General features: G+C 37.9%; 1 protein-coding gene across 3 annotated transcripts in view; it reads right to left on the bottom strand.

Moving 5' to 3' along the window:
• Positions 1-27,943, bottom strand: part of CLSTN2 (calsyntenin 2) — a 279,156-nt gene that overhangs the window by 63,602 nt on the left and 187,611 nt on the right. For all 3 annotated transcript variants that reach the window (XM_072343954.1, XM_072343955.1, XM_072343956.1), the window contains one exon: positions 3,475-3,670. In XM_072343954.1, coding sequence (XP_072200055.1) covers positions 3,475-3,670 — 196 coding nt within the window. The remainder of the gene's footprint in view (positions 1-3,474; positions 3,671-27,943) is intronic.

Below are 27,943 nucleotides of genomic sequence, written 5' to 3'. Positions count from 1 at the left end.
GCCCTCTGCCGATTATAACTACCTAATGACTAAATTAGATACAATATTTCTAATTTGCCTTCAAAAGAAAGAATTGTGTCAATATTTGAAACCGAAATACTTGGTAGCATTTAAAGAGAAAAATGATGCAACACAAGCTGTATACTGATATAGGACTGAGATTCCCCATTAAATCCCAAGACACTAATTTACTTGCAAATCTAAGAACTGGATCCTTGCTGTTGGCACTTCTTATCAAGATAATGACTGCATCATATTATCAATACGTGCATTATGGTAAGCCTACGAGGGTCAAAAAATAAAGAGATTTTCTGTATTTAATATGCTAAATCTAAGAGTACTCAACTGAAACAACTTTGTATCTGGTTGGATAAGACAAAATTAGACCAAATTTTCCAAGTCCAACACTTAGTAGCTCATTACTAATGTGAGTGAAAAATGCTACAAAAATTAACAGTAGCAAGGAAAAATTGTCTACATAACTTGATGATCACTGATATTGCAGACTTCTTTCTAGATGTATACTCTTTTTAAACGTCCTAAAAGAGTTTGGAATGCATTACAGAGCTAATGAAAATTTTAATTGTCTGGATGAATAAAAGGAAGAGCTATTAATCATTTAAGTGGCTCTTAGGAAAATGAACAGTTGTACAGGAGTTATACATCAATATCTGAGTCAATGACAAATGGTCTGGAGCTTGGTTTCATGAACTGGAGGGGGAAAAGGGTATTGCCTTTACTTAAAAGTTACGCAGGAAATTGGCTCCACAGTAAAAAGTACCATCTATTCACCTTGAATACCCCTTCACAACCACAGGATGTGAACCCCTCTGGGACCTGCTGTCCAAAAGCTGAGGACAGAAATCCACTGTGCAAAGGCAACACTGCACTAGCTTATACATATGCACATACTAAAAAATTGTCAATTTCTCTTTTCTTACCATTTCAAATGAGACGCACTGAGATAATACTTAGAATTTTTAAGTATCAAGAAAAAGCCAGGTTCTATTTCCTGGACGATCTGTTTAGTCAGTGTATTTAATATAAAAGCAAGAACATGCTATTCTCCTGCAGAAGCTGGCAGCCCGTGGCTTGGATGGGTACACTCTCGGATGGGTAAGGAGCTGGCTGGAGGGCCGGGCTCAGAGAGTGGTGGTAAATGGAGTTAAATCCAGCTGGCGACCGGTCACAAGTGGTGTTCCCCAGGGGTCGGTGCTGGGGCCTGTCCTCTTCAACATCTTTATTGATGACCTCGATGGGGGCATTGAGTGCGCTCTCAGTAAGTTTGCAGATGACACTAAATTGGCTGGGAGTGTGGATCTGCCTGGGGGTAGCAAGGCCCTACAGAGGGATCTGGACAGGCTGGAGAGCTGGGCTGAAGCCAATGGAATGAGGTTTAACAAGGCCAAATGCCGAGTCCTGCACTTCGGCCACAACAACCCCAGGCAGCGCTATAGGCTTGGGGCGGAGTGGCTGGAGGACTGTGTTGAGGAAATGGACCTGGGGGTACTGATTGATGCACGGCTGAACATGAGCCGACAGTGTGCCCGGGTGGCCAAGAAGGCCAACGGCATCCTGGCTTGTATCAAGAATGGTGTGGTGAGCAGGACTAAGGAAGTCATCCTGCCCCTGTACTCGGCATTGGTGAGGCCTCACCTCGAGTACTGTGTCCAGTTTTGGGCACCTCAGCACAAGAAAGATATGGAGGTACTGGAGCAGGTCCAGAGAAGGGCAACGAGGCTCGTGAAGGGCTTGGAGAATCAGCCCTATGAGGAGAGGCTAAGGAAGCTGGGGCTGTTTAGCCTGAGGAAGAGGAGACTGAGGGGAGACCTTATTGCTGTCTTCCAGTACCTGAAAGGTTCTTACAGTGAGAGTGGGGCAGGTCTCTTCTCACTAGTGACAAGTGACAGGACGAGGGGAAATGGCCTCAAGTTGCGCCAGGGCAAGTTTAGGTTGGATATTAGGAAGAACTTCTTTACAGAAAGGGTGGTTAGGTACTGGAATGGGCTCCCCAGGGAGGTGGTTGAATCGCCATCCCTGGATGTGTTTAAGAGCCGTTTGGATGTGGTACTCAGGGATATGATTTAGCAGAGGTTGGTTTTGTTTTTTTTTTTTTTTTGTTTGTTTTTGTTTTTTTTTTTTGTTTTTGTTTTTGTTTTTTTTTTTGTTTTTTTTGTTTTTTTCTTAGAGATGGGGTACTGGTTAGGCTGCGGTTGGACTTGATGATCTTCAAGGTCTTTTCCAACCTGGATAATTCTATGATTCTAAGAACAGAAAAAAACAAACTGAGATACACATCTCCACATAGACTGTTAAAAGGTTCAGTTGGAACAAGTGCAGAGTAAGTCAAACTGTCAGAGGCAGAACAGAAAAAAACCTCTAAGTTAAAAGTGGGCAAACTATCATGACAACTAATCACCCTGGCTTAACTGCTTTCTACATGACTACAGTACAAACATCCTGTTCGCCAAATGGGAGAATAAGGCATTTGATGGATGGACCACTTGCTGGATAAAGAATTGGCTGGATGGTCACACTCAGAAAGTTGTGGTCAACTGCTCAATATCTAAATGGATACTGATGACAAGTGGTATTCCTCAGAGACCAGTGTTGGGACTGGTTTTATTTAACACCTTTGTACGTGACATGGACAGTGGGATCAAGTAAACCCTCAGCAACTTCGCAGATGACACCAAACTGAGTGGTGCAGTTAACATGCTAGAGGGAAGGGATGCTATCCAGAAGGACCTATACAGGCTTAAGAGGTGGGCCCATGCCAACCTCATCAAGTTCAACTGCAAAGTTCTGCCTTGGGTTGGGGCAATCCCAAGCACAGATACAGGCTGGGTGGAGAATGGCTTGAGAGCAGCCCTGAGGAGAAGGATTTGGGAGTGCTGGTTGATGAAAGATTCAACGTGAGCCAGCACTGAGCACTTGCACCTCCAAAGGCCCACAAAGATTATCAGAAGGCTGGAGCTCCTCTCTTATGAGGACAGGCTAAGTGAGCTGGGGCCCTTTAGTCTGGAGAAGAGAAGGCTCCAGGGGGACCTTATAGCAGCCTCCCAGTAGCTTAAGAGGCCTACAGGAAGCTGAGGAGGAACTTTTCATAAGGGCAGGTAGTGAAAGGACAAGGAGAAATGGTTTTAAACTGGAAGAGGGTAGACTTAGACTAGGTATTAGGAAGAAACTCTTTACTGTGAGGGTGGTGACTCTCTGGAACAGGCGGCTGCCCAGTGAAGTTGTGAATACCCCCTACCTGGAAGCATTCAAGGCCAGGCTGGATGGGCCTTTGAGCAACCTGGCCTAGAGGGAGGTATCCCTGCCTACAGCAGGGGTTTGGAATTCGATGAAAGTTCATTTAAAAGTCTGTTCCATCCCAAACCATTCTATGGTTCTATAAAAAGGGTCCCTTCAATCTGATTTGTACCATAGAGTTAATGCACAACAAAGCAAATAAATCTCATTTTCACCTACTTGTGAGATTTCTTCCAGTTTACTCCACTTGGTCCTGATCCACAGTCATAGGCTTGGATGATGAATGTGTATTCTTTCTGCAGCTCACAATCAATAGGACTTCTTGCTCGAAGACGACCTTCTCCAGACGTCTTGTTTAGCACAACAGCTTCAAAGGGCATTTCTTGTCCATGAATTTTAAAAGCACATATCTCACCTGTGAGGAACAAGATAAATATAATACAAATATTAAAATACTGTAATATAAACATAATACAAAAGAGTAATAATCTAATGCATCATAGTACCACCGGAGATGTTAGCACTGATCTGTATTTCACACGCTGTTATGAATGGAGTAATATTGACTCAAGTAGAAGATTAACATGTATCTGCAAGGGATGGTGGCCATGCGTTTGTGAAGACTGATGGGATGAGAGCAGATCTGGTCATGTCCTTTCCTCATCTGTCACTACAGAATGGTTTCTTAACGCTCTAGAAACCATTCTCTAGATATGGCAGCAGGCTAAATTTTGAGTCTTCTTAAAGAAGACTGTGCTTAGTTAAAAGAGAACAGCACAAAGAAAAGGAAAATATTTTAGAGGTGATTTTTTCTAACTGCTGTCACTGCTTCCTGCAGACACTTGAGCTAGCAGGTGGTAGCAGATGTTCAGATTCTTGCAGTTTAGCTACCAACAGTGAAAAAACTAATGATGCAGAACATAAGCACATTCAAAATACATCTTGCTTTATTTACACACATATATCATCTTTGGAACAGAAGTAGTCAAAGGGAACCAGGCAAGTGTCCCTTTTGGACACTGCAGTCAACCACCCACACTCACAAACCCGTACACGAATGCCTTCTTGTCAGCAACTCACTGACTCCCAACTGTCTCCTAACAGAAATGGTCTACAGCATCTCTCAGAGGAATACTATGTAACAAAATAGATGGTAGAGCAATGTCTAAAAAATAGATTTGGACACAGAAGACAACAATAACAAAAATACGGATCTCAAAAGGGAAAAACACAGTTTCTCATTATTTTTCCCTTTCATATATGTGTATATATATACACACATACACACATATATTTACCCTTTATGCTGATGGCAATAATATGCATGCTGAACTCATTTTTAGCCACTCCAGAATCCAACTTTAAAAATGGAACTTCTACACAAAGACCAATGTGGCTTAAATATTTTTATGACACATTAAACACATGCTCTTTTATGAGCAAGTCAGTCTCAAGACATGCATTATGGAGTCAGAGCTGTATCCCAGTCACATAATCTATTCCCATTTATTTCCAATTTACACTTGCAGCCTTTTGGCAATCTCCTTGCCAATCATGTCTGAATCAACTGCCAAATTCTAAATTAACTCTGAATCCATGACCTCTAATTCAAGTGTTAACTGACCTCTCTCTTTTTGTTCTAGAATACATTGTTTGTTTACAGAGAAGATGCTAGCCAGTGACTTTACAGAAATGACACAGTTCATAATTCCAATTATGAAGGAAACAAAAACACGAGGAGGATTTTTGTGTTTGTATTTTTAAGGGGATAGGTGTGAAGGTAGGAATTCGGTGTGCTTAGGGTATGAATAAAGGTCTTCAGGATATTCCCTCAATGACCACTCTTCCCTTGATTACAATGGAAGCTGGGGCTGAGCTCAGATACATACCCTGACATTTAAGCCGATGAATCCCACACCTAACTCTTTGTTGTCAGTCCTATGACTGTTTTTACAGCATCCACACACAGTCGTTTTACTAATTATGAGGCACAGAGAGAACAAACTATTTACTTGGGCATTTGTTCACTCCAGCCCCTCACTCAAATGGCACGAAAGGGCTGTGTGTTATGTCAGGATGGATGAAGGATGTGTTCTATTCCAGGCTCTCTTCAGTTCGTGCTCAATGAGCCTGGAGCTGTAGAAGAAGGAAGGGATTTTGTCTTAAAAATCAAACTTCGGGAAAGATTAAGCCTTTGCATCACCATATAAGCAAGCTTCACAGTGCTTATGATCTGTTCTATATGAAGAAAGCATAAGAGAAGGCTGAAATGAATCAGTTTGTTTAGCTTTGATCACTGGCACCGATCGCTGAGTGATACTTAGAATGAATCTAAAATGATACTGTGGATTTCAGTTTTATAAGTGTGGGACATTTAATAGAAGAATATTACTTCTTATATTCTGTAACAGTGGCCTCTCAATAAAAAAAAGCTATCTTCAGATGCCCAATCAATCAACAGAAATCCTAACTTCAGTGTTTTTCATGTATTACTTTACTGATCCACAGCATTTGCAGACATCAAGCCTACATTCTTGAAAAACAGAAATAGCTCCAGGCAGGAAAAAAGCAACCTCTGCCTTCGAATGTTTATCATTTTTTCCTTTCCAAACGTAGAGGACTGATGCAAAGCAATTATAGAAGCAGGACAAGTTTAATTAGTTCTCAATGAGTATTTTGGAAGGTTCTAAATCCTGCTTGTATGCTGGATATTCCAGCCTTATTTAGAAGACAAATCTAATTTTGTCTTCTATGTCCACATTTGCCAAGGATAAAATAATGACAGCTGCACAAATACAGGGAGATATTTGTAAACATAGTGCAAAAAAACCCATGCACATACTTCTGGATTTTGGTTACAGCAACCTATTTATATGAAAATAATAGCATATGTTTTTAAGAGCTAGTTAAGAATTTACAGAGAACGAGTTCTACTGCTGTTCCTAAAGGAATAAGTTAATCCTAAAAATGCATGGTAGCTGTAATGAGTCTAAAAAGGTGCCCTCATGATTATATTTTTAACAGAATTGATCAGCTGTAACAAAATTAAACGACATCTGTCTTCACACCATAAGACACACATGCAGATATAAGGAACTACTGTCAGACGTTACAAATAATTTCTTTAAAATATAACAAATATTATTTTTAACTGCAAAATGGAGCCATTGGGCTTTATCTTTTAATCCCAGACAGGCTAACTCCAGACCTAGTTGATACCTGTAAGAACTGTGCTAAGCATATGTTATTTACTGGGCTCATAGAAACATATTGTTAAGTATGTCACGCAAGGAGGAGATGGGGTCTCCATCTTACTCAAGCTCTCTATTTAAGTTGCAGAACAACCACCTTTGGGACACTGGCACCACTCACATTTTGTTTCCTTTGTAAAGATGCTTTAAATAGACAATAGAGAAAAATAATACTAAGTTCTATCCTTCATTTCATTTGAACGGGCTTGGGAATAGAAGCACATTGGGTTTAGGGATCCAAATGGCGGTGGCAGCAAGTTGATAAAATGGGTACAAGATGATGAAACCACATAAAAGCAGACCAACACTTGTTATATTTTACAGCAGTTGAATCCAGAGTAAAAGAAAAGTACGTCTTCTGCCAGTGGCAGGAGGTAAGTGCTCCTGGGTTTCTGCTGGATTACTAAAGAATCTCCTTGTGATAGTTTTTCACTTTGCTAAGGGTTGCTTCATTTAAATAGCCTTTTTAATTAAGCTCTGTCATCATGTTTTCTCTTCATATCATCCAGACTATTATTAGTCATTAGAACCATAAATTTTTTGCATTATTTTGAGAAATCTGATAGCAACCAATAGGTTACTAGCAAAGAAATACTCATTTCCTTTTTAAGAATTATACTAGCCAGAAAACACTATTGACAGTTTCTTGTTACAGAAATGTAACCAGCAAACCTTTCCACCATTTAGAAATTCCTAATGGCTGTGTTTCCTATCCAGCTACATTTACACAGGCCTTAATCAACAAAATTGTATTACAAATTATATAAATCAACAAAACTCCCCTGCCTTTCAAAGAAATAAAAAGCAATAATGTTGCAGCTCTAATGGCAACACAGGATTATTGCCTCCAACTCAATTTCAAAAGTGTCTAAAAATTATATGTTTGCACCCTTACTTTGCCTTTCCCAGCTATGTTTGCTTTTAATTCACGTTGTATCAAGAATGCTGAAGAATGCAGGGATCCCTGATATTTGATAATTTTGATCAGAAACAAATAAAATGCAACAGTTGCATATGAATCAGTAGTTAGAAAAGTTTTGCTTAACTCCAACCAGAGTTTGCGGCACATTCTTTCTAGCACCCTTCTGATTGCTTAAGGAGTACAGCACATACAGCTGCATTCTGAGTATGTGTGTGAACATACACACACGTATTTTTTTCTCCCATAAACTCCCAAACCACTCGCTAATTTCAACTGAATATTAAGATTGGTTGCTTCCCACAGACACTAAGTAATTATGCAGCTGCACAATACCAAGAAACTACAGGAATAGTGAAAGGCTGTCGAAGAGGTCACATCTCACTAGATGGCAAACATTCACATCAAGACCTTATAAAAGCCCAACAAAAAGAAAAGCTGAAGTTCTATTTCTCACCTTTCTGATAGCAGTAAATCAAAAATGAGGCACAAACCTCAAGGAAACCAGGCTTCATTAGCTCACTGCCGACAAAACGACTCATTAACATTCATATCCTCTTCTGATATTATTACTTTCTAGACTTTTACTATATCTCTATGCACATTTCCCTGAGATGAACAAATCAACGTAGCTGATCATATATTTAGAATTAAGGATGTGGCTTTATTGGTTTTATACATCCTGAATGGCACGAAATTCAACAAAGAAAAATGCCGGATGCTGCGCCTGGGACAAAGCATTGCCAGATATGGCACAGCCTTGGAGATGAATAACTGCAGAGCAGCTCAGCAGGGAGGAGCACAGGTTGCTGGTGACAGCAGGCTCAGGAAGAGCCAGCAAGCAGCTCTGACAGCAGAGGGGCAAAATGCTTTGTGGGGTGCACTAAGCACAATGTAGCCCGCCAAAAGAGGTGCTTCTCATGCTATATTAAGTGCTGGTGCAGCCTGACCTTGAATACTGCATGTGGTTATGGGCTCCACAATATAGGAAGAATAGTAAGGTACTTGGAAAGCATCCAGAGGAGAACCACAAAGCTTGTAACAGGGCAGGAAGGTATGGCCTGTGACATCAACCCGATGTCTGTTTTCTCCAACACGCAGCATGGACCCGTACGTGCAGCTGATGTTGGTTTTTTCAGTCAGTTTGGTTAGGGGGTTGGGTTTTTTTAAATGCAACTGCCCACGATAACAATTGTACACGAGTTTCCCCTTTTGAATCCAGCAAACACCTCCTGTAGTGCACAGCTGCCGACCTCTAAAGTGTCTCAGTGCCACTGGCAAGGCTTACTGCTTTGACAGGATTTTCTATGATAAGCTGTAACTACTGTTTAAATAATTATGGAACACCAAAGGTTGGGACTTGAAAGAAAATAGAGTAGTTGCTTGGAAAAAAGAAAGCAAAGCGATAGAGAAGTAAAATATCTTTAAGGATAAAAATTATTAAGGAAGGTTGTACCTCCAGTGAAGGCTTTTCCAGATCACTGAAGCCAATGCTATTAAACTCATCCTGAAATACTAAAAGCCAGGAAGCTATACTGAAACGACAAGCAAAGGAAGGTGCTGATATCACAATAAAATACAAAAAAATATTACTCCCTCATAACTAATTTTACAAGCAGCAAGCTCTGCAAAGCAAGAGCATAAATCCACTGTTACCCTTCCTATTCCATTCCTACAATTTGAAATTGGGAAATGGAAGAAGCTGCACTGTACTTCAGTGATTCATTGTTGCCATAAGCTCACACCCAACTCACCAGTCACATTCTGCTGATGAGGGGAGCAATTGCTCAGGATAGAGAGAGCTCTGCAGGTAGCCTACAAGTGCAGCCATATCTGGCTTTCATCCTGGCTCTATGATAAGCTTCCTAGGGAATTCACTTAGGCCATGAAGGCACCCAGCAACAGAAACTGGAAAAGCTACTCTACATTTTTTTTAACATAGAAGCTTGTTTAACAAATACTATTTTTATGGATATGTTCTGGTTAATAGTGAGGCATACGATTGAAACGCTCTGTTGAAGATCAGACCACCACTGCTTAGAGGCATAACGTTTCACACTTTGCACTCAAACCTGCACAAAAGATACTTATGCTCTAGCTTAAATGACAAAGAACTGATATGTGCCTATTGAAGCTTGCAATAAACAGTAATCTGGGTCAGAATAAAAACACAGCACAAGGAGATAAAGGTTTTCCCAAACAGAAGTGTGCTTAATTTCCTAGAGGCTGTGTAGTTCTCCCAACATTCTCTGAAGCACAGTAACAGAACATATTGCCATTCATTCCTCCTATCCATCAATACCCACTAAATCATTTCATTTCATTAACATTTCTTAATCTTTTCTTTTCGAAATCTGCAGGAATAAATAGAGGATGAAAGTAAGAAGGCATGGTTTTCACAAAATTGCAAAAAAATGGCACTACTGCAATCAATAAATGGAGCTCCATGCCTACCTGTCAATGAAAGGCTTTTGTTTACTAAGTGGTTGATGCTCACAAGTATCCTACGGATTCAGCAGGGCATCAGATATCACCCAAACATACTTCAACACATACAACAGCTGTGCAGTTTACCAAGTGCTGTAAAGCACAGCACGGTATCTTTAACAGTTACACAATCATTGCCACTTTTCTACAATGTCTGATCTACTTTTCCACATGTCAATAACCATCACTACACATACTGGTTGCCTGCATCTTCACACAATCTATCGACATTATTTGATTAGTGTTCACTTTCAGCTTAACATTTGCCACTGTGGTTGCAAACCTTCTGTTCCCATACTCAATGTCTGCCACAGCAAAAACATCTTCTGGTACACACAGATGCCCTGATGCTACCACTGCTCAATAGTCCATGTCTCTGTCTAAAATATACATGATGAGACTATCTAACCTCTAGATTAACGAGGCCTAAACTGAGAAAAAATTGACATAACCGACCCAGTGAGATCCCACATTTTACGGCATGAATCCATTTTTATAAGAGACTTAGAAGACTTCGCATACAAGATTTAAAAAGTTATCATTTGCAATGCTTGTAATAACTTGTAGCTGCTAAGTATCGCTGAGCTGTTAAAGGACAAATGCTAATAGAATATGTGAAAGTAACTAATGATTTATAACGTGACTAGAATTTAAAAATAAGTAAAGACCAAGGATTAGGAATGTTGCCTATTCAATTTGCAATGCTTACTGAATTTCTACAGAGTGATAGGCAAACCTAACCAAAAAGATCTTTTGTGGCAGGATACTTGCATTAATGAGAACTGGTAGATGCAGCTCCCTTGTGAAATATATAGAGACCAAAAAAAAATGCAGCTAACAACAACATGTCACACTTGGATTAGAAAATCAGATATTTAGTCTGCTGAGGACTCAGAGGACTGACAGAAAAATTATTTTTTAATTAAAGCACTTTCCCTGAGGCCCACATCGAGGCAGACAACTTCTGAGATAAAGAAGCTCAGAAAATGTATCTATTATAATTATTCCTGTGAATAATTTATTTTGGGGTATAGCTGGCTAATTCAAAGCACATACTGGGTGATCAGTTTGCTCTTCTGCTTATTTTTACTCAGAGCCAAAGCTGTAACTTCGGATTTTATACTAGGAGCTTTGTATTGACTGGGACATAAACCTAAAAAGCAATGGACCTGACCATGAAATCAGTGGAGAGGCAGATGTCATCTCTTCAGAGAACAGGCAGAGATATCAGGTTTGCAAAAATAAGTGTTACAGAGGTGAGATGTAAAATATCTTTGGATAATTGTGGAATTTTCAGGACATCATCAGCCAATAAATTGAAATATATGAATAATGAAATTATGCAGCTTTGGTCTTATCACTGGCTCCTACACTCCTATCAGCATGTATAATGAAATACGTCAGGTGTTACATAACATGCACACAAGACAGAACATAGAGAGGTTAGGAAATGGGTAAAGTGCTCTCACCCTCCTGAGCTTTTCATTCAACTATTTACTCTTTTTCCTATAAAAGAAGATTAAATGAAAAGCTTAAAAACATAAACTCAATCTTGGCATGGAGCCTAGACAAGAGGGTCTAATCTGTGCATCCTGCAGACATGCAGCGAAGTAGAGCACTGAGTTTAATTGTTACAAGAGTACCATATGGTTCCTCCTTATCATGGCTTTTTTTCATTCGCTTTACTTGCACTTGTCTGTCTTCAAAGAACCCAAAATACTCAGCTCCCAACATAAAGTCATGATTCGCATCCCTAGACGTGAATTACTTTGGACACATGCTTTTATTACAAAACATCACCACAAATGGAAAACAACAGCTAAAATTATAGCATCTGGCCTTTTATCTGAATGGAAATAGCACAATTAAGACAGTAAATTCATCCAAAGAAAATGTAAATGCCAATCTCCTATTAGAAGATCAGCTGAATTCTAATTTGTGTGCACATCTAGAATTGCTGCTTTTCTCTAAAATATATATATATATATTCTGCTAATCTTGCTCAGAGCCTTACAATCTTCTTTCTCTGTATAGTTATTTCTTGTAGTGCCTATACAGTGCTAAGAATCAGTGCCACTTTATACTGTACTGTCCTTAGACATGTTGTTGGTCCCCCAAGTCCACCACTAAGACATTAATGGCTCTAGCCACTGCTCAGGGTTGAGCCAGTAAAAGGCTGCTTTCTTACAGAGAAATAGTTTTTGGCAAGTCCTCCCTCACATGCAGTTCATTAGAAAGCCAGTTTTTTTAGACACAGAAACCTGAGAGTACTCATCCCAGCTCAGTGTAGGGCTGCCTTAGGGCCTATTCTTGCTCAATGTTTTACACCTTAGAGATGTAAGTACCTCATCTGAATGAGCTGACCATCCCAGTGGTTCCAAAGCTGCCCTTGAGTACTTGTGACAGTATTTTGTTCCTATTTACAGCTTATGATTCTACTAGTAACACCACAGAAAAACAAGCAACTCAACACTTCTGATTTTTAAGACAGTAATTCACATCTATTCAGAACTTAGTAAGATTCTTGCCTTTCAATGCAGGAATATCAGCCACAAAAGTTCCCAATATATTCAGTGATTCAGATGGGACTGCAGGCATGAAAACAATTTCATGTAGCACAGACCTTTGGAATATAATTTGTAACACCAGGGATATCATGCACCAAGAAACCACAGGCTGACTGCAAACATCACTCTTTTATTTAACAGAACGAATAGGAGTAGTATAAAATTACCTTTTCTGAATACAAAACTTAGATTAAGTTTTTCTTTTCTCACTGACATGAAAATAACTACACAGACTACACAAACTGCACCTATGCAGAACCTGAAGACACAAAACTATTCAGAACACCACATCAAAACGGTTGCTCTGTTCCTTCTGAGGTTTAAAAAAGGGCTATCTTATCTGTGTTAATTATTCAGTAATGCCAGAAGGTTTGTTTCTTAAACAGTTAAGCTTTATGTTTCTAGAACATCTCCCTAGCAAATAAGCAATTTTTAAGATATATCTTAGATGTTACTCTTTTTATTGTTGCCATCTTTTCTCATGAGCAACAGTTGCACGGTAGACATAAAACCTGTTGTTCAGCAGCTCTGAAGATTATCTTTGCTTTTTTTCCTGATGTGAAATGAAGAAGTATTCAAAACTTTTCATGAAAATGAGCTGTATCAAAACAGCTGCCTTCAGAGAAAGGTCAGGCTTCCAATACAACCCTATCAAAAACCCTATCAGCACTGCCACACCAATCTAAACATCCACTCAATACTCCTGCTTCAAAACGGTACTTTTGATAAATCACACTTTTACCAGCTCCATTATAAACATTTCATGTCTTTGCTGTTTCTATTTGATTCTGCTTCCTCTCTGTTGGTCCAAGAGATGTTAATACATTAGCTACATTTTATGTCCATTCTATTTACCTGTTAGAAAAAGTTTCCTTCTTTCTTTAAACATATAGTAATGGATATACCAGCCCTACTGACAAACGTGTAGCATTTGCCGTAAGTTGCAAAGGGCGCTGGATGTTATCCTTGGCTTTACTTTCTACTTTGTAGAAATTTAGACTTGCTAGCAATTTCTATCACTAGATTTCTTGTCCTCAAAATTCACATGACCTGGTAAACATTTTAGTACCTGGAAGCAGAGCAGGAGTCGTTCACCCTCTGATTCAAATCAGCGTAACAAGCCACTTCCTGCTCCCAGAAAACTGAAGCTCACAGGACTGTGCATACACTCACTGATTATTAAAAAATGGACTGAATTCGGAAGTACTCTAATGGAACAATCCATGCTGCAGACACTCATTCCAGTTTCATCTCTACATCACAGTGTTCCTGGATTCATTATCTGCTCCCTTAAATAACAACCACTGTTTCTTTGATGTATGTTTTTCTCTAAGAGATGTGACTTTGGTGGGAGTTTTCAGAGGTATGAATTGAATTATAGGTCTAACTCTTTGCAGAGCTAACCCTTGAAATGCTTTACAGTGTGAACTCCAAAGAGCATTTCTGTATTTGGTTTTCAAGCAAATGAGACATCACAATTAAAAACAACAAAAAGAAGTAAACCTGAAAATGGAGAATTTAAGTAAAAAAAAAGGAACTAAGCAATTAAGCACAAACTGTGCGTTAATGTCAATGGAAAGAGGCAATCCCTTACTGAGCACTGGCTAAACCTATAATTGTCGAAGGCTAAAACATTCTTAGTTAACTAGGGCAGAATAAATTTTGTTGTACTGGAAATGAACACAGATCCCACAGTTACAGATGCTGTTATGTACAGCACCACAAATCATGCTGAGAGATTATGTTTCTACTTAGTCTGTATTCCATCCCCACTTTCATTTTAGAAAGTAAATACCAAAGCTTATTTTTTATGCTTTAGGAGCCATGACTGAACTTTCATTGCAATTTAATGTTTAATTTCGAATTAATGGAATGAAAGATGCAACTATTAAAACCCAACATGTGCAATATAAAGCAATAAAAATGTAATGCCATGGAAATTGTACAGTAATAAATCATTTCAGCAATTTAGAAAGCAGAAATAAATATCTATGTAGTTTCTATTTAACTGCTCCTCAACAACGCAAAGGAACAAATTATATTTGCAGTTTCGGAAGTAAACTGTAATTTTGAGGGGAGCAGATGCTTTGGTATTCCATCAGCTGAGAGCGAGCAAATGACCCTGAATCAGCTCAGTCCCTTGTCCTTAAGGACCATCGGGCCTCACTATGTCTTCAACTTCTCAATGTTCAAAATAGGGACAGCAATCACAACCAGCTTCTAAATAAGAGGATGTTGGAGATAAGTTTTTTCCTTTTCTGTGTGGGAAAACGTAGACAGCATAATCAGGGCTTTTGAGATTTCTTAGTATGCTCAATACTCATTAACAGATACCTTAACTAAGAGAAATGTTAAGAACTAGAAGAAAAGATAAAAATGGGGAAGGAAAAAGATAAGTGAAGTTCACTGCTGCTTCAACGTTATTCTTTCCTGCCCTGTCACTCCCAAAGACTGCATGCAAGATAATTAAGTGCCACTAATAACTATACCAATTAAAAACCATATTTTAAATAAAGGTATGCATCTTCAATTTGTGCAGTCTGCAGAGTCCTGAATGACTTTGCAGAGTCCTATGCAATAACTTCAAATACTCTTAAATTGTATTGTCTTAGGAAAGTTTGAATTTATTCAAACAATATCCGGTTATGTGAATCCTTATTCAAGTGCATAAGAATACCCAGTAGTTTTCTTTCTAACATTTAACCTGTGTGATCTGACAACTGGATACCTTCCCCTAAGCCATGAAAATAACTACATGTTTGAAATTTCTGATTTCACTTAAAATCAGGCATTTCATTCATTGAATATTGTGCAAAAGTTGTCTTCTAGAAATGACTAACAATGGCAGTACTATCTGTACTAGTTGGCTTTGTTCACTCAAGAGTCTTAGCTGTTTGCTCTCATGACACAAGTAGATGTTTACAGTTCCTTCTCCTATTAGTCCTGCAGCACAGAACTAAAATTGTGTGACCTGGATCATACACCTGCTTGCACATAATTAACTGAATCACTTACTACAAGACCAAGTTCCAGATACACTGAGGAAATCTAACAAGGTTGTACAGGTATTTTTAAGGGCAGAGAATGAAGACAGCGGGATCAAACAGCTGTCAGGGAGGAACCTTTATTTTCAGTAAATCCTAGAAAAAATCCTAGGCATTCTGTCTCAGAAAGACTGTGCTGAGTTTATAGATGTAACAGAAAAATAATAGGATTTGTTTGCAATCAGTACATCTGAAAATACTGAAACAAACAGACAAACCATGTGCTTTTAAAAGGATTTGTAGTTGTTCTTCCCTGAGGGCAAAGCTGTTTGCAACCTGAGCATATTTAGCAAAACTGGGATTTGAGGCAGTTTCCTTGCAGCAAAACTTCTATCCTTCAGGATATCTGTCACTGATCTCACTTACCCAGTGACCACTGTTCCTGAAGAGCCTTGCCAAGGTCTTTCTACCAACACGTTTACTACAGCAAAGGAAGGAGACACCTGAAAATTAAAAGTACAAGGAAGCAGCCCTGCTAATGCCAAGTCTATAGGACTGACCTGCACAGAATCAGCTGACAGGCTACCACCACAAAGCCTAGCAAATACCCAAGATCAATTTGGATTCAGGACCAAAAACTGCCCACCACACACCCATGTTGTGCTAGCTGTGTGGCAGGGCTCAGGGCATGACACAGTCATAGACATGGGGCAAGGAGCCCAGGAAAAGGTGATTTTATTGAGCAGGTAAGTTTCAGTGCAGTGAAGTTTTTCAAATACTTTCAAATGCAGAAACAACAATCTTATGGTTAACGAAAAATAACCAGCCTCAACTGGCTAAAGAAGCAGCTACAGCCCTCATCATCCTCCCAGTGCTGTTAGATGATTAGTACTTCATGACTGTCCAAATTACTTATCCAGATACTATGATAGCTCACTTAGCAGATTATAATTACTTAAACAGTTATTATTATAAGAAGGTATGTAGCCAAGTAACCCTTGCAGAATTTGGAGCATTGTAGGACTAACAAATGAGATGATAATTAAAGGAAAGTTGCTGAAGCACTCATCTCTTTTGACAAGCTGTGATTTTTGAATTATCAAGCACGCCAACTTTTCCATCAATAACAAGCATTCTTCTTAACGGTGTAAAAAGCTTTCCAGCTGTGGCATGGGTACAAAGTTTTGTGATGATATCCGAAAGCAATCTGTGTTTGATACATTTCAGATAACTAGCATCTCTATCTCTTCATTTGATTTCTGAAAAACTCTACGAAGAGTGCATATGTGTACACAGAGGCTAAGGCAAAAACTACTGCTAACTGAAAAACCTCCTAAACCAATAAAATTCCAGCTCTACAACAGACAACCCTTCGTAACCACTCATCAGCATCAGGTATGTCACTGACACTTAGGAATAAACAGAACAGTCATTAAACATGTGCCAAGTTTAGCACGTCTTTTGAAATGATTACTTTATGGCTTACTTCTCACAATGAATCAAATGTGTAACTGCCTCCCAAGCTTCCCTCCTTTCAGGGGGCAGATGGTGAGGGGGTGAGAAGAGCTTTTTCCTTGACAACTTGACTTCAGATTCTTTATTAAAATCAAAATATGTTGTTGTTTGTCTCTCAGCTTCACATCCAGGTACAGGGCAATTTGGCAACTGAACTAATAACTGCTTTTTTACTTTTGATGATGAAATAGATCTCTCGCTCATATCTAATAATTTGCAGTACAGCTTCACTGACCTCAGAAAGCCGTTCTCTATTTTTCATACCTTCAAAATAAAACATTATGCACAGTAATCCTCAACAGCAGGTGCAAGTGATATATTTTGAGCCAAAACCTCAGAGTGTTAATAACTTCCTTTTTTGAAATTGTTTTAATAGCAAATACAGACTGTGAGCTTAAAAAGTCGTGCATGAGTTCATTCTTGCTGTGTAAATTCACTGGATTGAAGTGAATCAAGTTATTTTTTTTACCACTAATCAATCAAAAGTACTTTGGCCTATAAGTCAGAGACACATTAATATACTCATTCTTAGAAAGTGATTCTGTTGGCCATGACATAAGAATATACAGCTATTATTATACTGTATTCACAGTTTTTCCCTTGGAATCTTTCTCTCTCAGCTTGAAAATAAATTTAAAATACCTTCACTGAGAACGTAATATTGAAACAGTACCCCAGCACTACTTTGATGGCTTGAGAAAGATTTTAGACCGACTATGCTGTCTGCAAAGGAATGAGAAATTACAGTCCTACCTTATGTAGGATAATGTAATGCTGCTAAAGGGACTTAGGCAGTATCTCTGAGGGAGGAATTCAGGAACATATCACATGTGCAACTTACCCCTGAGCACTGTGCCACTCTGAAGTGAAAACACACTGAGGTGAGATATTCTGATTTTCTACCCACAGGACTTCATAAACAGAAACAGCTAGATTTTCAAGAGCCAGAGCCAACATAGGGCTTTCTTATCAATGTATCAGCAATACAGCAAGATAATAATCGTATTATTCTGTGCATGTCATGATATTCTGAATTCACAGACATTTTTGGAACTAAAAGTTCCGTGACTTAATATAGACAAATATGCACTTTATTGACAGTAGCAACCCCAGGTGTGTGAAGAAAAGTTGTATTCATTTTGAATATTGTCACACCCCATTAATAGGTTTACCCGAGGTAAGCACTGCAAGATCTAGCCCCAAAAGGAATGCAGGTATAATGTAGCACCTGTACAGGCTTAGGAATCCACGCTACCTTAAACTCAGAGGCACTACATTCTCTTACCTCTTAGACATGACAGAATGCTATTAGATGCTCAGAACACTATGTTAACATAATGTAGGTATAACTACTGTGCAAGTATTTCAGCCATCAGTAACTAGTTCACAAAATATCTAAGGACAGCAACTCTTCTCAAAGATTTGAGTTTCAAATTTTAAATTTCAGAACAAGAAACTTGTATTTTTACATGCTAAATTAAGCATATTTAAAATGGAAATTGCTGATCCACAATAAACACTAGAGCTATATTTCCTGTTTTACAATGCCCTTATTTATGAAATGCACTTCCTTCAAAACACTTTTAAAGAAGCACTTAGGCTGATAATAAAAATCCATACATTACAGAAGCAGTATTTCTTTAACAGTAACTTTATATAATGTTCAACCTTGTAGTGTCAGCAGGATGACTGAAAGTCGCTCATGGTACGTCTGAAAAAAAACAACAACCATGCTACCTATAAAGCTTCTGTTTCTAAAAGATGGTTCCTAGACTCTTTTTAGTTGGTAACATTATTACTCTGAGTTTTTTCATGACATAACATGCTCTCTAGGAATAATGAAATACATATTGAGAGGTTTTTTTTCCACACAGAATAAAGCCACAGTTCCTCAAACATGTTTCACTATATTGCTCTTAGCATAGTATCAACATTAACACATTGTATCATCCAACTGGACTCCCTTTTCAGAATATATTTCTGTGTATAATATTATTTCCTGGTTCTCTATAAAATTTGCTAGTGAAAAATTTATCAGTTTTGAATTCATTTTGCAGGTGAGGAATTGAAATACAGCAAAAATAACAAAATTTGATGCAGCTACCGGTCAAACAGTGAATTTTATTCAAATCACTACCATCATAACTGCATTTTAAAACTACTGGTTATTCACTTTCTAAAACATATGGCTATATGTTTTTATGCTTCTCCAAAGACCTTCATCTCCCCTGCTGTGCTATGGAAATCTCTGAAGTTGGAGAGCATTCCAGGAAGACGAAGTCTTGCTAACCATCAGCATTCTTTAGACTTCTTACTGAATGTTATTGGAAAGAAAGAAACAGCATGTTTATGACAAAGAGATGCTTGACCCAGTAAGCCCGCAGACATTAATTTGGCTCAAGTAGTTCTGCAACCGTGCAATAGACTGTTCCATATGAAACTGACACCAAAAGCAAAGCTTGTAAAAAAAATTAAATAAGATGAAAGAAAAGTGCCAAGCACTGCTCAAAACCAGTAACAAAACCCAATAGCAAGTAAAAGCAATTAGAGAAAAAGTACAACATAGAAACATGACAACAGTAACCTGGGACTGAACTATATCAGAAACTCTTATCTCATTGGGTCCATTTGTGTACACAGACCAGGAACAATTAAGCTTGGAACAAACATAACACAAACTCACAGACCACAATCCTTGAAAAATGGAAAAGTAGGTTGATCATTTTGGTAACTCACAGAAATCTCATGTGGTTACAGTCGTGCAACACACAATTTCTGTCTGACTGTGCTGAGTTTTTGATCATATGGATGAATTCAACATCACGGTCACTGTCTTCCAACTTATTATCACAGAAACAGCTGAGCAAGGAGAAATGAAATATACAAGATACTGACATGCTGTCTCCATGCTAACAACCTAAGATTGCTTAAAGTTAAAAGAAATGAAGCTGTAGCCAAATTGTAAAAATCACAACCTCCACAGAGCATGTCAGAGTTAGAAGCAAATGGACCTGCCAGGATGAGGGCCTAGACTGCATCTTCAATACCCTAGAGAAATATACAGCAATGAAGATTAAGCCCAGTCTCTAGCACAAGGCTACTACATTCAGCCCAGCCTTCAGGTGAGGAGAACATTTTTCACCCTTGGTCTAAAAAGAATTTAAGGTGCAAGAGGTTTATGTCTCATGAAGAAGGAACAGAAATACGATAGAAATTCTGCTATGCTGAAATATATATGCTTCAATTAGCACACATGGCTGAAACCTGAAGTGAAATTAATGAATCGCATTGTCCAATATGCCTCTAAAACAAGATTTAAACCAAGTAATTATTAAGGCAATAATTAATGTTCCTAGTAATTGACAGGTTCTGCTTTACTTGCCATTAATTTGTTCATTTACATGACAGATTGCTCACTGGTATATGGAGACTGATTTTGATACATGATTTTCCATTAGCTATGCAAAGGCTAAGCAGGCGTTTGTTGTATATGGATATCTGAAACCAAATTATGTTCCAGACAGTATCTGCCAGCAACTGGTTTTGTTAAGAACTCTACTACATAATTCCACCATAATTCTGAATTGGTGCATTGCACCTGGGAGTTGTCCACAGAATAATGCAACTGGCAGAATGGCAACTTCGATCTTTTGAAAACCAGATTTGTGGAGTTCAATATTTTAAAAGAAACAATGAAAGGAATATTGACGTAGAAGATGAGTAGACAGAGGATCACTGCTAAATGTTTGCTCAATTACAACACAGGTAGGTTCACAAACATTTCACCAAGACTCAGCAGGTAGGGAAAAACACGTGACCCAAGCTATGTTCCTTTTGTTCTTTTTCTCCTCCAACTGTCACCCAAAACAATCAGTCACTGACAACAGTGAGAGCTGAGCTTAGAATTCAGCTGTGTATTTTAATGCAATAGAAGTGTCAGCACATATGTTAACTTTATTGGGAGAATGACTACATCCCTATGTAACAGAATAGACAGAAAGCATCTATCTGCTAGTAATGAAAAAGCAGTTTTCCTTCTAACATATATACGTCACAAACCGTATTTGACTGTAATTTGGTTTTAAGCCACAACAAATCTGAAATACGCACTCCACGACAAAACACCACATTAAGTGGCAACGTGCCTTGGATGAAACCATGTGGGAAATGAAGATAATTTTAATAATGCTAAGATCTCTTAAAAAAATCACCAGCAAAAAACAGAGTATCCAACATCCAGAACTATAAAGCATGTGATTCTTGGAAAAATAAATGTTAAAATACAATCCCACATAATGGGATTATGCTTAATCTGAAATTTACACATACGTATCTAAAGGAAACTTTACAGAAATAAGCCACAAATATTTCTACTGCTTTTTGTGTTGCCAACTGAAATCGAACATGCACAGTAAGTGGGACACACACTTAATGCCTAGAAGTTGATCATTTAACTGCATAAGTCTTAAAATGACATTTTTAGAAGCTGAAATAGAACCTGAAATAATTCTTTGAAATTTGTGATGTATGGATTTCACAATAACCTCCTGGAATATCTATTTACAATTCAGAAGCATATAGCCTTAATATTTACTAATAACTAATTTATATTTTGCTTTTATATGGAAACAGGATAATTACAAAATCCTGAGATGGGGTTCACATTTTAGTTCACATTTCCTCATCTACAAAAAGGAACCCATAGAAACTTTTTGGAAAAAGAAATAAGCATTCCCTTCTTTCATTTTATACTGTCACTTAAATCTGTAAGCCAAAAGCTGTATTAATTGCAATCTTCACTTGCCCCTTAAGGTTTCTCCATGGTTTTATTACATCAGAGAACCAAAGCAGACTTTATTCTACTTGAAAGAGGAGAGAAATCTTTTGAACTGATAAGAAAAATGCCTACAAAATGATCCTGCAAAACAGCAATTTACTATGTGAATAAAAGCAGATAAATGCAAAATTTATCAGTAAAATTATTTATCTATCGCTGTTATCTCCTATATTCAGGCCTAACCATTGAGTTACTTCTGTGGATTTCTCCCCTCCCCCCCCATACCCCCAAACACATTTCTTTTCCTCCTCTCTCATTTAAACCAGTATGTAAACATTGGTATTTCTCTAACACAACTCCATTTTAACACTCACTTTGCAATGTTATTTGCCACAAATAAATTTAACACAATAATTTATCTCCCAAATAACTCGGTGATGCACAAAGGCCTTGCTTAGATGACACCCACCTTTCCAAACAATGCCAACACACAGCTTGTATTTTCATCATTTACTCTCACCCCATACTACAAAATGTCTCTCCCTGAGTTGTTCAAAGAATAACAGTGAAGGGAATGTGTTGTGAAACAGATTGTGAACTGAGCTAAGTTAAAAATAACTTCAAAAAAAAACAACACCTAAGTCTTCACATTTTCATGTAACCCGCAGGGACTTAGAAGAGCCTTTCTCATGCTGTTTTCACATCCATAACCAACTCACCCATGCAAAAGTAAATACTAGTTGGGTTTCAACTTTAATTCTCATGCTCAGCTAAGCTTCAGTTTCATAAAGAAACATAGCTTAGGTTTGTAATCTCACTGAAGGCAGATTATATCCAAGTTAAGGCAGAAAATCATTAGTGGCAAGTTTCAAGAGCTAACTTAGTTTGGCATTCAGTTAACAGGCTTTTGACAAAAGATTTCATTGTTTTTTAGACTTTTTATTTTTGAGTTTGCTTTATTTTTCGTTGATGCTGTTGTTGACTCAAAGAAACTTGCTGTCAATACCAAAGCAGTACAGCTCCTTCTACAGCAGAAATTATGCTTAGGTACTGCTTCCCACATGAGAAAAACTGTCTACTTCAGTTGATGGGTTGCCTCATTTTATCAGCCAGAAAATGTAACTTGTCCCTTTCTCCATCACATTAAGGAGGTGATGAGATTTTTTTCCCCACTTATACAATCATTGTCAAAAGTCAAAGGGAGAGTATCATGGAGACATGCAGCCTTTCGTCTTTAGGGAATGGAGGCAGGTGGGGTGGGAGCAAGAGGCTGTATAATCAGTTACAGTGGAAAAGGTTACACTGAAACACAATCAAGAAAGAAGGAAAAGTACTTCTTACAGCAGGTAGCAAGGATAGTTCCAGTTGACTCGAGGCCACAATAAATGCAGGTGGAACGTAACTCAGAAAATAAGGTTATTCTCATAAATATCATTTGTTTTTCCTTGCTGTATTTGAAAAATAAAAAAGCTGCTCAGAAAGCTCTGAGTGGGACATGGTATAATCAAAGCTCTACCTATGATGGAAAATCCCCAGAGGTCAATTCAAAAGGCACATAATAAAATAATCATGGAAGCAACACAGAAATCCAGTCAATTACACTGTCCAATAGCTTTCAACAAGATTGCTTACAAATAAAGAAAACTGAACACTGAGAACTCAGGTATTATGCAAAACGAGGGGAAATACCTAAGGTGGTACATGTGTGTTAGGAACACAACATCACAATCACAGGTCTTATGAGTCTTGTCTTGTTCCCAAAAGCAAAATGAAATACTATAAAATGCTTACAGAACTTAAAGGCACTTAAGAATGAACCCTCTTTAATGGACCTTTACTGAAAAGATAATCCTCCTAAGGCAGAATTAGTCCTGTTGGCCACATGCAGGATGCTAAAAACATACAAAGAAATACAAAAATTCAGAAAAATTAACAAAAGTGACAGTCCATACAAACGTTCTGCACTCTGAGTCATTTGTTGTCATTTCCACATTCCTAACCATCCCGGGATTTAAAACATCCATAAATTCTTATTCAAGAACTGTTCTAGCAGTAAGAATGGTTACAAATGTGTAAAGTGCAAGAGGAGAATCCTACAGGGCAACCTGTGCACACTGGTAAAGACAACTTAATTCCAGTAGGTATTCACTCATCCTCAGCTGCATGGCTTGTAAAGTCCTGTGTAATTTAGCATTACTTGCATCAGTAGTGCAGTGTTCCAGTACTTCCCTCCAGCTCTGCATGCACGTGGATCTGTCTCCCACAGGTAAAATTAACATTGAATCGTAACGATTCTGTGATGAAAGTAGCATTTAGGTAAGGGCCACCTATTCATCTGATTTACAAAGAAAGCAAGTATAACTTCTTGGAAGTATTGAAGAACCTAAAAAACTTGACTGGGCTGTGATGACGGTATATAAAGTCACTTTAATAATTTTTTAACAGCTGCTCTCAGTTCTTATGACCTGACATGGTCATGATCTGTGATAAAACTTGTACCATCCAAGCAGGAAATTGCAAAATTATGGACAATTCACTTCCTTGGTATAAATAGACCTGTTTCAAACCACAGAATCATGGGATGCTAACTTGGTCAGTCGTGGGTAATCTGGGGATTAAATAAGTAACAAGAGCCCTAAAAGCAGGCACAGTAGCCTAAAAGGTTAACAGCTAGCTGCTAAGTAATCAGATAAAAATACGGCTTTGATTATATTTTTCTGAAGCACAGATACCTTCATAAAAATAATTTTCTAATGACAGTCACATCAGAATTACTTGATTTCATACTGTCTTTCTAATCTTATATTTTTAAATATAACATTAACATTTATTGCTGAATGTGATAGAGGAATCGATGCAGCTCTGTGACACAACTGAATTCTAACTCTTTTGCAATTTCTCCCAGTTTACACATTTGTGTTTCTTCCACGTAGTTACTGCCTCTCTACTTCCAAATTTAAATAGCATTTTTGGGAAATGAAGACTATATAATACTTAGGCTACTCTGGACTCAGCCTGTGAACAGATAAGGCTTTATAAGTCTATAAATTCGCCACTTACTCTTCTGTAAAGATGCAGCACTGTGTTAATCGCACACACCTGCTGCTGCCACTGTGCCTGCTGCTTTCCTGACTGCTGTCTCCAATACTGCCAGTGGCACAGCAGTATCAGCAGGAAAGCTGCTGGTAGTCTGCATGTTCAGTATTTAAAACACAATCTTTGTTTTAGGCATCCTTTTCCAACAGACAAATGTGCAGTTTTTACAACTGAAAGCACAGTTAAGGTAACACCAGCAAGACAAGACATTGAAGGCTAGGATATACTGTAACTCTAGAGCAGAAAACTTGTTCTGAACATGTAGCATACAAACACTACAGGTCAAATGAAACAAAAAAGTACTATTGTCATAATGTCCAACAGGCAAAATAAACTAAAATACATAGATGTGGGGGGGAAAAGCAGAAGAAGACAAGGGGCAGATACAATTATGGTAGATAGGTGCACTTCTACAGTATAGAAAGCAGCCACTTTCATTTTACCTCATCTTTCATCTTCATTTAGTACATATGATTACTACCGAACTGTTAAGATCTGTATACAGTAATTTAAACTCCGTTTTCAATTTTTAATAAAAGTGCCTCTAGTTTGCACACTGCTTGTACGTACTGTCATTACACAGTTTAAATTATGAAGGGAGGCCCCCAAAGCATCAGTTCTCACAAAAAGATCAACCAGTTTCAATGAATAGATAAGCAAAATGTCACCAATATTTCATCAAGTTGTTTGAGGGAGAAACAAACTATTTAATGAGTAATTCCAATCAGATACTTAAGATAGGAGATAGCTATTTTCTAGGTCATGGAAGGCTTCTCTCAGAAGTCTTCAGAAGGTTTATCTGCAAGGCAGCCACTATTACACAGCCTATTTCCTAAGCACAGACAAGGGGAGAACAGCAGACACTGTAAATCTTGATTTCAGGAACATTTTCTATGCTCTTCCGTAACAACTGAGAAAGAAATACTGTTTTTAATATGTAAATCAGTCTTCCCAGTGAAATAAGATCATCTGTTCATTCCAAACCAAGGTAAACAAACTGATTTCGTCATTTTTGTATTCTGATGTAGACCTAAGACCATAATTTTGTCACATCTTACAGTAAAGCAGATCTGAAGAAAGGCAGAACTGCATGAAATAGCAAACAGTTTTGTTTGCAAAAATCTTCAAGGAAACACCGAGCAGTTTCACACAGCTCTATGAATATCATAAGGACAGAAAATGAAGTCAGGCGCTATAGAATCGAGTTATCAAAAATCCAGATGAAAGCATATATTGTCTTTTTGTTACTGCTCTCCGAGGAAGTAGAACATTCATTTACTGGAAGGAAGGGTATTGCAGATCCTGCTTTTGGGAGTCAGAAGTCATTCAGAATGACACTGAAAAAGCATGTGTATAACAGGTACAATATCAGACCGAGAAGCAATAAAAGAACCAGCATAATGATGAATTTCAAAGTGCTTGGTTCAGTACTAATGAACAATTGTGTATGTGGAACAGGATATTGTCCACATCAATTCTGCAATAGTCTTTTCTGGATCTCTTTGGGATGACTAAAACATGGGTTGTATGTTTTTAAAACATGCTTTGTAAAAATATATATATATATATATAATAAATATATATATATTTTTGGTCTGTCATTACATTTTTCTATCTATAATATACTTAGAAGACATCATACATACATTTTGAAAGAACTTCTGGTTAACACACAGTGTAGCTTACACTTTCCAAAGTTACAGTATTGTTAGCAAATGTTTACTACTATATTTCAAATAAACAAGCTAAAATGTAGGTGCTGCTATTTCAGCTATTGAACTGCTTCCCTTCATGTCATGTGAACTAACTATACACTTTAATATTCTTTTTCTTCCTTGCTTTCCTATGTGTAACACTGTTTTTAATACATGCTTCAGTATACAATTTGTATCTTGAAATGTCTGCCTTCCTCCTCTGGTTCCTTGCCTGTGGCACCCTTTATTCAAGTAGTGCTGTTAGAGACATTTCACAGAACTCGTTCTGTTAATTATTTAACATACACCATTCAAACTACTTTAAAATACATTATTTGGGATCCTACTCTAATGATACGCACAATTTTATAACTTTTCACTCTTTCGATTATATTGCTTCCCATGTTAGATTACAGAATGTATGCACTGCCAGCTGCAGGAAAATCAAGCAGCCCCTGCAAGTTTTCCAATAATCCTTACTTTCTTTTATTGCATACTATTGACAGTTAAATTTTATAGATGCTATAAAAATGTTACTCTTTTGCACTGAATGGTAGAGAGCCAGAAATGAACGGTACCTTTTATTTTGTACACCATGAGTGTATAAACATGGGCTTTTCTCCTGCATATTATCATCAGTCATGGAGAACTGGTACTCCTGTTTTCAGAAACCAAGTTCATCTTGCAAACAAGATGAGCATGTGTAAGTGATTTACTGTTGTCAGCTTCTCTTTAAGAATTCTAAACGTTCCTCCAATATCCCACCCACAAGATTATTTTAATACTTATATGACAAAAAGACCAGAAGTATTGTAAGGTTATGGACCTTAGAAAATGTCAGAATTGAGACAGTAACTTTTCTTAGCACAAATATCTTCATGTCTCAATTACAGTACTAAAAACTTGTTTCCACATAGATATCTAATTAAAGCTCCTTGTTTCTGCCTATTCTTAGGTGTGACCATGTTTATTAGGCCTTAAGTTTTAATGCTCTGTTACTGCTTGCTGGTGGACAACTAGTCTATAGAGGGTATTAAACACTTCTGCACTGTAATCCAACCATGTACTGTATTTGAAAATATCGATATCTCATAAAGAGATGCAGTTGTTGAGTGTACTGAAATCCCAGTAAATTTTTCAGCTTGATATTCTGTCTCCTGTGACAGTGAAGGCTTTTATTACAATAATGTTATATCATTTCTCTACTTCAGGAGGAAGATCAACAACATCAAGATGAGAAGGATAGATAGATAGAGATATGCAGATAAATCACTGGGGTCAAGGGCTCACAGGAGAAACTGTCTGAAGCTCTTCTTGGATATGCATGAACAAGAAATCCAGCCCCTGTGCTTACCTTACAGATATTGCCAACCATCTTTCCTGTACAACAGTGCTCAT

The sequence above is a fragment of the Excalfactoria chinensis genome, chromosome 9 (assembly GCF_039878825.1).
Source record: "Excalfactoria chinensis isolate bCotChi1 chromosome 9, bCotChi1.hap2, whole genome shotgun sequence".
NCBI classification, from domain to species: Eukaryota; Metazoa; Chordata; class Aves; order Galliformes; family Phasianidae; genus Excalfactoria; species Excalfactoria chinensis.
This window is presented reverse-complemented; position numbering and strand designations above follow the sequence as displayed.